Genomic DNA, 11219 nt, shown 5'->3' on the forward strand with positions numbered 1-11219 from the left:
CAGCTGTACAGGGCCTTGGTGAGACCACACCTGGAGTACTGTGAACAGTTCTGGTCTTCACATTTGAGGAAAGACATTCTGGCTATTGAGGGAGTGCAGCGTAGGTTCACGAGGTCAATTCCTGGAATGGTGGGACTACCTTACGCTGAAAGACTGGAGTGACTGGGCTTGTATACCCTTGAGTTTAGAAGACTGTGAGGGGATCTGATTGAGACATATAAGATTATTAAAGGATTGGACATTCTGGAGGCAGCAAACATGTTTCCGCTGATGGGTGAGTGCCGAACCAGAGGACACAGCTTAAAAATACGGGGTAGACCATTTAGGACAGAGATGAGGAGAAAGTTCTTCACCCAGAGAGTGGTGGCTGTGTGGAATGTTCTGCCCCAGAGGGCAGTGGAGGCCCAGTCTCTGGATTCATTTAAGAAAGAGTTGGATAGAGCTCTCAAGGATTGTGGAATCAAGGGTCATGGAGATAAGGCAGGAACAGGATACTGATTAAGGATGATCAGCCATGATCATATTGAATGGTGGTACAGGCTCGAAGGGCAGAATAGCCTACTCCTGCACCTATTGTCTATTGTCTATTAGTAATTGTTTTACGTTGCATCCTTGCTTTTGTATTCAATGAGCTACTATATCAAATACTTTTTTTTGAAGTGCATGCACGTGATATCTACCAAAAAAACTTTTGTAAATCCTGTTACTTGATCAATGAACTTAAACGGTGTAGTCAGACACAATTTGCTTTTAACAAATCTGTGATTTTTCTTATTTAATCACTGTGAAGGTATGCTGAACTTTCGACATCCAGACATCTACAACATAGAATCATAGAATTTTACAGTACAGGAGAAGACTAATCTACTCATCATGCCTGTACCGGCTCCCAAATAAGCTACCCAGCTAGTCCCATTCTCCAGCCTTATTTCTGTAGCCCTCTAAATATAATCACTTTCAAATATATATAACAAGTTCTCATTTAAAGCCTTGTATAGAACTTGCCTCCACCATTCTCCCAGGCAACACATTCCAAATCCTAACAACTCTTTGAATAACTAAATGTTTCCTTCACTCGCTACCTCTCTTGCTGACAATCTTGAAATTGTGACCCCTAGTTACTGACATACCAACCAGTGAATTGGATTGAATTAGCTTTATTGTCACATGTACTGAAATGAAAGCAGTTAAAAGTTTATAAGTTGCCACTTCCAGTGCCATCTTAGGTACAAAGGTCCATTGGTACAATCCTTAATTACAGAATAGAGAGATGAAGAAAAAACGTTATATTACAGCTATGCAAAGTATAACCATAGGTCAGAAAAAGCAAGAACCAAAGTTAAAGTGACAAATATCACAGTCTCTCTTCAAAGGCTGTCCACAGCAGACCAGCACAGAGGACCTCTATGCGGTCTGACCACTGGCTGCCACCACATTCCCGCACCAGACTGCTACTCCCACTCGGTACTGAGCCACTGGTTACTGGTGTCTCCACTGACCCCGCTTCGGAGGCCATAAGTTAGATGCTGAGTGTCCAAGGCTGAGAGAAGGGAAGAGAGAGGGAGAAAAATCAAATATCCTTTTTTATTCTGTCAATTTTGTTCTTATGAACAATTTTGAACACCTCAATGAGGTCACCTCTTAATTTTCTATCCTCCAAGGAGAATAAATCTAATGTTTCTAATCTTTCCTTGTATCTAAAATCCCTCATTCCTAGTATCATTCTAGTAAATTTCCTCTACAGTTTCCAGGGCTTTAACAGCCTTTCTTAAATAAGATGCCTAGAACTGAACATAATATTCTAAATGTGACCTGTGGAGATGTTGTATCACATCCTTGCTTTTATAATGAATGCCTCAATTTATAAACCCAATGATCCTATAAAACTTTTTAACAACTGTTTTAACTTGCCTGTCCATTTCCAAAAAATTTGCCGACTTGCTATTGTTTAACCTATCGACATCCATTTGCAGTCTCTTTTGCCTGAATTTTTCCATCTCCTTCCCTTTTAAAACAGAGGCAGAAGGCTTTCAAAATGGCAGGCGAAACCTGATTCTGGGATTCACACCGTTCATTCTCACATCTGGCAAATTTTTTTGATATGTGATAATCTGCAGTTAGCAAGTCCACACAAAGCATTCTTGACCTTACTGGTTCCGTGTAGATGGGCATTTCAGGCTTTCTGTCTCCCTCCATCCTTGAATATGGAAATTATATTTGCAGAATTCCAGTCTGCTGAGACATTTTCAGAACTTGGGAAATTTTAGAAAATAGGAAAAATTTGGAAAGTCATCCTTTGCTTGTTTCTAAAAATTTCTAGTTTCTCAGCCCTGACCTTTGCAGTATTGTAGACCTTCTCTTTTAATTGAAAACCATATTTCATTTCCTTAATTGGTTTCACAGTTTTTCTTTTTGTCGAATATTCTCTTTCTTAGTATCTTTCTTTCTCAATGGGATATATATTTGTTGATGGTGTGATAGTTCTTAAATATTTGCCACTATTATATTTCTTTAGAATCTATTTTCCCAGTCCACTTTAGCCAATTCTGTCTTCATACCTTTATTATTAAATTTATTTAAGTTTCAGAAACTGATCACTCTTCCCTAATTATTAAATAATCTATTTCAGTTGTTAGTTGAGGGGTAAACCTCAAACGGGAGACTGAGGAGAATACCCTGTTTTTTTTTAAATAACTGATTTAACATTTCATTTGAAAGTCAACAATGCAACACGGTGAGGGATTGGGCGGCACGGTGGCACAGTGGTTAGCACTGCTGCCTCACAGCACCAGAGACCTGGGTTCAATTCCCGCCTCAGGCGACTGACTGTGTGGAGTTTGCACACTCTCCCCGTGTCTGCGTGAGTTTCCTCCGGGTGCTCCGGTTTCCTCCCACAGTCCAAAGATGTGCAGGTCAGGTGAATTGGCCATGCTAAATTGCCCGCAGTGTTAGGTAAGGGATAAATGTAGGGGTATGAGTGGGTTGCGCTTCGGTGGGGCGGTGTGGACTTGTTGGGCCGAAGGGCCTGTTTCCACACTGTAAGTAATCTAATCTAAACACCCACTTTCTACTGCATTGAAGTGGCAGTCTAGTCAGCATAGGCTAAGTAGGAAAGGTACCAATTTGTACTACAGAAACCATTCTTTAATTTAAATAGGCTATGAATCCAATTAGATTTTATTCTCGAGACCTTCTTTTCTTGAGTGTGGTCTTCAGGTTCTATGTGTACTGCAGATTCGAATTAACATTCAGCTGAACAGGGATTCTTGATGTTCCAAAGTTTGTAACAAGAATAACAGAGAACTGATATACAAAATAAGTAAATATTATTCTCTGGGATCCATCTTGGAAATGTTTTCACTTAAGAAACAGACTAATGAAAAAGACATCAATTTTAGACATTTTATAACCTTCTGCCCTCAGCATTGAGTTTACCATTTCAGAATGTAGCATTTTCCCCCAGTTTGTTTTTTTTTCTTCAAGGCTTTCCTCTATGTATTCCTTTTCTGGTTTTCAGATAGCAGCTCTCCTGTCATTCATGTATCCTCTAGACATATATAATGGTCTCGGGTTTATGCTCCCACAGTGTTTGAAGGTGGAATGGACATGTAAAGTCCGGCAGGTGGCCTTTTCACTGTCTACCCATGCATCCCTGACATACCTGAGATTTTGCTGAGGACAGGATGGTGTCACAAGACCTAGCTGTCTTTGGGTCTATTGAGCCCCTCAAGTGACCAGTTAATGACCTTATCCCTCTGGAAGTTAATTCGTGTCATAGGAAGGCCCACCCACAAGAGAAGCTGAACAGCTTTTGCTGCACATGCTGGTTCAGAGCAAAAGGTCTCACCCCTTTCAGGCCTCCAGGCCCATTGGAGGCACTCCTACCACATAACCCCTTTTCACATTCCTATAACCTTGTGAACCTGTCCTTGCTGGAAAAACACCCTGCAATTTGTCAAAAAGAAATATACAGCTTCACAGGCAGTTGTTTTTTGTTGTTAAAGTAATAGAAACAAAATAAAAACCTACCTTGTTAATCATGGTGCAGAACTACTATGCCAGTCATGAAAACGTTAATAAGAACTTCGCTTTCACACACACGCACACATGCACATATTAGAATATGGTCCCAGGTGTATCTAGCAACTCTCCATACTATTTTGGTTTTACTTCAGTATGTAAAGTGGTATCTCCGTATCATGGGAATAGTAGGACGCCCGTGTTTTTTTCCTGTTAGTCTACAGATTGTAACCACACATGGGTAAATAGATCAGAGCAGACAGCTTTAACATTATCAAACAAGCTGCATACATTCCAAGTACAGGAAGCCTGTGGCTTTGCATATGTGCTGAGACAAAGCAGCAGAGCACCCTCACCTCTCCCTGCACCCCCTGTCTAACACCACCACCACTTTATATCTTACATCTTCCCTTCATTTTGTTCTCCTATAGATGTCAGCAGTCATCAGCAAGTCTGGGGAACTCAAGTTGATCTCTGAGCATGACACAGATACAGAGTCACCTGTGAAACCGTAAGTAACACCAATTCAGTCAACACATCAAATCTTAAGAGCTTTCAATTTTATTTAAGAAATGCTGACAGCGTTTCCTTGAATTATTTCAAAATTAGAAGAATGTCATTCATGGCATGGAAACATTCTGAGCAATATGCTGTGGGTCTGATATCAGAAGGACTCAAGGCCAAGGTTTGATCATTGAAAAGCATATCATTCTGGGCAACACTCAGGGCTCAATCAGTCCAAAGGGAAATGTTAACATTTCAGATCAACCCCTTTTCAGTATTTGAATATTTTCACTTAATACTGAGAGGAATTTTTGAGACATCAACAATCCAGAACATTCTTGTCTCATGGTATTAGAATGGCTGGATTCTGCAAATAAGGAAAATAATATTGATAAAGAAGATTGCTAGGTTATTAGGGCAGAAATCATATTCCGATGAGGAGTAGCACAAAAGACATCCATGCAACCTGGCAACAATGCCTTGATCCTCTGTCTTTATTTCTTAAGAAATAAAAGAATTTCCAAGAGCATTCTGTTCCCTTTATGCAAAGAAAGAACCTGGTCAGCTGGGTATCTTCCCTGATGCCTTGGAGATTGTGAAGTTGGCTTTTGGGAGATTATTGATGGGAATCCTATTGAAAATTGAATATATTGGATAAAGCAATCATTGGCCATCAATATTTTTAAATTAGTCCTTTTTTTTTCATTTTTTACAATGTTTTGCAAGTAATGTTAACAAGAATCACATCACTTGAAACCTGAAGTTGCTGAAAGTTTTCCACTTTCTACTGACTGTGATCAAGCTACTTTGTAAAAACAAATAAACTATGAGTTAAGTTCTCAGTAATTGTATATTGCCACAATTGACAAGCTGATGTGCATGGGTCCTAATTATGCCTCTCTCTTTGTGGGGTGTACTGTTCTAGTCCTACTCAGGCGCACACGTACAACTCCTTCTCAGACACATTGATGCTGTCTTCAGTGTTGCTCCTGCTGTTGTCCTGAATTGAATAAATTTGTCAGTTTTGCTTCTGATTTTCATCATTTTGTCACCTCCACCTGCTTCATCTCTGATTCTTCCTTTCCCTTCCTTGCTTCACTGTTTCCATTTCTGGGGCTATCCATCAATGTCCATTACAGGGCCACTCACTTCCACCTCCTCACCCTACTTCCAATCTCCCCATTTCTCCATTTATTCTAATGATGTCAGCTTCCTCCAGGCCGACTCCAACACAACCTCTTTTCTTTTTCTTAACCAAGGCCCACCCCATCCATTATTGGTTACTTTGTGTATAATTTACTATTTTTTGGGCCAATTATACAATTTGTAGATTTTGAATCTACAGACATGCTATTGGTTCTACATACCATTGCTGCAATTGGATAAAAGATGATGTTATAAGGGACATGGTTAATAACTATTTCCCTACTGGATCAATGAACATTGAACATAGAACATTACAGTGCAATCCAGGCCCTTCGGCCCTCGATGTTGTGCCAACCTGTGAAACCAATCTGAAGCCCATCTAACCTACACTATTTCATTATCGTTCATATGTTCATCCAATGGCCATTTAAATGCACTTAAAGTTGGTGAGTCTTAGAATGTTTTCCAGATGGGGAAAGGCTTTGGAAATCTGAAGCACTAAGGGACTTCAGAGTCCTAGTTCAGGATTCTGGTATGGTCAACATGCATTTTGAGTGGCAGTTAGGAGAATGAAGACAATGTTCATATTCATTTTGAGAGGGCTAGAATGCAGGGATATACTGCTGAAAATGTATAAGGCTCTGGTCAGACTGCATTTGGAATGTTGTGAACAGTTTTGGGCCCCGTATCAAAGGAAGGGTGGTGTTGGCCTTGGCTGGTGTCCAGAGGAAGTTTATAAGAATGATCCTGGGGATGAAGAGCTTGTCATTTGAGGAGTCGTTGAAGATTCTGGGTCTGTACTCAATAGAGTTTAGAAGGATGAGGAGGATCTAATTGAAACTTACTGAGAAGCGTGGATAGAGTGAATATGGTGATGATGTTTTCACTCATATGAGAGAGTAGAATCCGAGGGTATAGCCTCAGAGGATGACCCTTTAGAACGTAGATAAGAAGGAATTTTCTGAGGCAGAGAATGGTGAATCCACAGAACTCATTGCCGCAGTAGACTGTCAAGTCCAAGACATTAAGTGTATTTAAAACAGAGATAGATAAGGTATTAGTTAAGAGGATCAGTGATCATGGTGAGAAGGCAGGAGAAAAGGGGTTGAGAAATATATCAGCCACGATATGTTGACTTTTAAAACAAATAATTTAACTATTACAATATAATTTTGCTGTAACATTTATATAAATAGATTAAAAATACTAAAACTAAAATACAAACAAGCTATTAATTACCTTGGTTACCCTGACTCTTGGGTAGCCCATAATCTCCATAAGTTTTGTCGAGGTTTATCCCTGGGGAAGACCCTCCCACTTAAGGCAGAGTGTGAATGCAGCACAACAGCCAGGCTTCACACAGATTTCACCACACCGGCACAAACTATTGTCTTCAGAGTCAGAAAGTTGGCATTTATTTGTTTTTATATTTTACCCTCCAATTTTCCTCTCTCACTCTCCTCTCCTTACTGTTATAACACTGGCCCATGATTCCACACCCAGTCATAGGTTGCAGTCCTGCTGTGCTTTAATATAAACCTTAATGTCCTGAAACTGCTGCTGTCCTTATCTGGTCTGGCCTACATGTGACTCCAGATCCACAGCTAGGTTTCTTCACATAGAGAAGAGCAATAAATCGTGTCTTAGCTAACGACACCCACCTCCATGAATGTATATATTAAAAACAAGTGTTTTTTTTTGGCAGTGAAACCAAGACTGTTGAGTTTTTCTTCTCTCCATCATGTGCTTTTCAACAGGTGTCATTAAAAACCTATTAAGTGTTTAGAGTTTTGAAAGGCATTTTCTCACTTCAATCCAGAGACACTGGGATAAATTATAACCTCCTCATTGCTGTCCCATTTCAAGATGAACGTAATTAATAAGTAACTTTTCCATCCGCATCATTCAGTACCACACCATAAGAATACTTTTGCTCCTGGGCATGAGGGGACTTGCTTTTTATTGATTGACAATATGAAGTTACCCAAATGTTGAGTGTTATTTTTACTGAGATTAATGAGTTGCCTTTTGTGAAATCATTTTGTACTACTCAAACCAAACTGAGCACTACAATTTAAATCGACAAACAAAACTTCAAGTTTTAGTAAGTAATATGCCGCTTCTTTTCCAGGGCATCTCAGAAGAAGAAGAACAAGAAGAAAAAGCAGAAAGCAGCAACTCAGTCATTGAGTGAGACAGCTTCTACATCCAGTTTAATAGTCGCTGAAAGTGAGTATAAAATTGATTCAGGAATCGCAAGAAAGAAAACAAAGAAGAAACCTGTTAAAGACCACTACCCAACTGGAGGAATTAATGATGCTTTTGAGCAAGACTAGAACAGTTCCTTAAGAAAACAAAACACTCTTTGTAAAAACAACAAGGTGAAAGAACGAAAAGGACTTGTCCGTTATTCTTATAGAATAAGTTGCAATAATTTTCAGTAATCTAGAAAATGTGCACTGTTTTGCAGTTTAGCACTACCTTAATAAAGATGACCTCTGACAGTACCAAAAAAGTAAATGTTTTCTCGCAGAACAGCTTGAACAACACTATCAAAAAATTAGGTTAATGATTGCATGGGGTTGATTATTTTAATTTAAATAATTGAAGGAGAGCTTGCTTATTATGTATTGTGCTCAAATCAGCTGTAAAGGTATTAAATGAGAACAAAATGTATTATATTTGAAAAAGCCTTTGTTATCAGAATAAAATTTATGCCTATTTTATATCTATTATTTAAGAAAGCATTTTTATCAGACCAAATTAATGTTTGTAACAAAAGCTGAAATTGCTGGAGAAACTCAGTAGGTCTGGCAGTATCTTTTGAGAGAAAGCAGGTGTCCCTGGACCCACACCATTAATTGTGCTTTCTGTCCACAGGTGCTTCCAGACCTGCTGCATTTCTCCAACAATTTTATTTTTTATTTCAGATTTCCAGCATCCACTGTTCTTTTGTGTTTTTTAAAATTAATGTTTGTGTTATTTCATGTTTTTGTTAGTACTTGTGTTGAAAGTTAAATTAACTTATTGTTTCTGATGTTTGATGAAAATCATCTTTGTTTTTAATATTCATTGTCTAATTTACCTAATGCAATCAATTCAGTGGCTATGGTACAGTTTATCTGAACAGTCTTTAAACCAATCAAAACAGAGTTAAAAGAATGAAAAGAAGCATCCATTATATCAAATCCATCAAATTTACTTTCGGCCTTCATTCTTCTAAAGCACCTTTATACGTGATGTCTATTTGTGTTTATCTAAATTAACCTGAAATTTCAATTCCTGTTTAGCCAAATTAGTCTGTATTTGAAGGAAAACAATCAATTATTTAAAGCATGCAACTTAATTAAAATGTACTTTCTCATAATTGAAGATTTACTTTTTAAAAGCTTGTAATAATTATCGGCAAATGAAAATTTCCACACAGTATATGCTCACATTTTAGAAAGCTTTTTTTTCTAATTTTATAGCTATTAGTAATACAATACTGTTTTAGCCTTAATCATCAGCTAAAGAAAGCTTTTGAAACTCTTGTTGCAACTTGGCACAGAATTTATACCTGTATGTTTTGAGTGTTTTTTACGATTACCTTTTTCAGTAGTTAATGAACATGATTAAAGCAACAAATAATTTATTACAAATTTGACTTGATTTGTCACTTTTCTTTGTATCTTGTGGAAAGCTAACGTTCCACTTTTCCAAATGAAAGCATCAAAGTTGTGGGAAAAGATTTCTTGTGCTATCAGTGAAAATCATTCATTTTCATAATGAATCAGTAACAAAAAGATTGAAATGACTTTTGCTGTACTGTTAACCTAACAATAATGATGAGAAAGGTGGGAAATTACAGAGATCATGAAAAAATCAAAATATTGACATTAAAATAAAATCTTTCCCTTAAGCCTTACATTGCAAATTCAGAATCTCACCATTAAGCAGCAACTACCTGATTTCCATGCATGTGTAACTCATTAATACCCTCAAACTGACCTATTCATATTCCACTCCCAATTTTCCTCTTCACTGAGAAATTAAACAACAAATTCCCAACATGTAAACTGGAACAGGTACTTGGTGGCTGCAACTTACTGAATCCTTGTCTCAGCTATCATCATGGCTCCTCTCAGACCAACTCAGGCACCATTTCAGTCCTTCAACACTTTAGAATTCAAGAATACCTCAGACTTGAAAGGTTCTATCAGGTTGCTATATGCATAGAGAGACATATAAATCACAGGCATCTGCATCTTGTGGCTCCTAGCTTACTTTCTTAGTTATCACTCAGTTTAGCACTTAATTAGCTGCCATCCTCAAGTGTACACTCACTGACTTCAGTACTGACTTACAGGCTGCCAGCCCTGGGATGGTGGCGGGGTGTCACATTGCTTTTAACACAAAGGGTATCCAATGCACCATTACAGGCTGTCACTCTCCTGAGATTTGCAGTACAGTACACAAGGAGTTGGAGGCAGCCTTGTCATGGTGGGGAGCACTGAACAATCTAGGGGGCGGACATGTGACTGTACAACAATGTGACACCTGCATTAGGCCATCAGTCTACACAGGAAGTGTTTCGATCGTGTGGTGACAGAGGAATAGAGAATTGCAAACATGCCTTTGTACAAGGAGATTGTAAGGATAAACCCAGCAATTACAGAACAGGCAGTTTAATTTTATTGTTGGGAAAACCATGAAGCAATAATTTGGAATAGAAATAGTAGTCACATGGACAAATGTGAACTAATCAGAAATAGCCTTGACATTTCTTCTATTTAATTAATTTTCGGAAGTTCTTGAAAGAGGTAACAGACAGAGTTAATGAGGTAACGCTGTTGTTATAGTGTATATAATTTCCAAAATGTGTTCAGTGCAATGCTACACAACAGACTTGTGAGGAAATGTATAGGTCATGAAACAAAGAGACAATAGCAACATGGATATAAATTTGACTGACTGATAGACAAAGAGAATTGGTTCATAGATTTCTTTTTTAGCTGGAGGTAAGTTTGTAATGCAGTTCCTCAAGGATTGGTTTTAGGAGTCTTGCTTTTCATGATTTATACCAAAGATCTAGATCAATGGTTCCAACCTTTTCAGCATGAAGGAACACTTTAACAAGACAAACAATTCCATGGTAAATATTTTTCAGCTGCAGTGATCATTCATAAACTTCACATTTGCTTACAATTACAATGCTATAGTAGGAATGGAGACATTGGATGATCAGTGAAGCTTCCCCTGGCCTCCTTGCTCCCCAGCCACCAACCATCCAGCCACCTCACACAACATACGCCCATGCCCATCTCGTACAAGTCGCCGTATGTCATGGTCATGGAGAGGAGGCCTAGTCACCAGCTACAGCTGTGATCCCATTGTGTATTTATTGGGTAAGGCAGTGAGCTGAAACGCCAACCCTTCTCCTCCCCCCCACCCAGTCCATCAAACAATTTGCTCTGTGCTCTGCTCTGTCCTGGTCCCGATGACCGGCAGTAAAATTAGAGCCCAAGGTGACAGACTCACCAGTGCTGCAAACTAAGAGACAGCACCTT

The 11219-nt window shown here is 38.7% G+C and overlaps 1 protein-coding gene across 4 annotated transcripts in view; it reads left to right on the forward strand.

The window, feature by feature from the left end:
• Positions 1-9305, forward strand: part of ahi1 (Abelson helper integration site 1) — a 279823-nt gene extending 270518 nt beyond the window's left edge. For all 4 annotated transcript variants that reach the window (XM_043686158.1, XM_043686143.1, XM_043686150.1 and 1 more), the window contains 2 exons: positions 4452-4531; positions 7802-9305. In XM_043686158.1, coding sequence (XP_043542093.1) covers positions 4452-4531; positions 7802-8006 — 285 coding nt within the window. In that variant the 3' untranslated portion in view covers positions 8007-9305. The remainder of the gene's footprint in view (positions 1-4451; positions 4532-7801) is intronic.
• Positions 9306-11219: the final 1914 nt, after the last annotated feature.

The sequence above is a fragment of the Chiloscyllium plagiosum genome, chromosome 3 (assembly GCF_004010195.1).
Source record: "Chiloscyllium plagiosum isolate BGI_BamShark_2017 chromosome 3, ASM401019v2, whole genome shotgun sequence".
NCBI classification, from domain to species: domain Eukaryota; kingdom Metazoa; phylum Chordata; class Chondrichthyes; order Orectolobiformes; family Hemiscylliidae; genus Chiloscyllium; species Chiloscyllium plagiosum.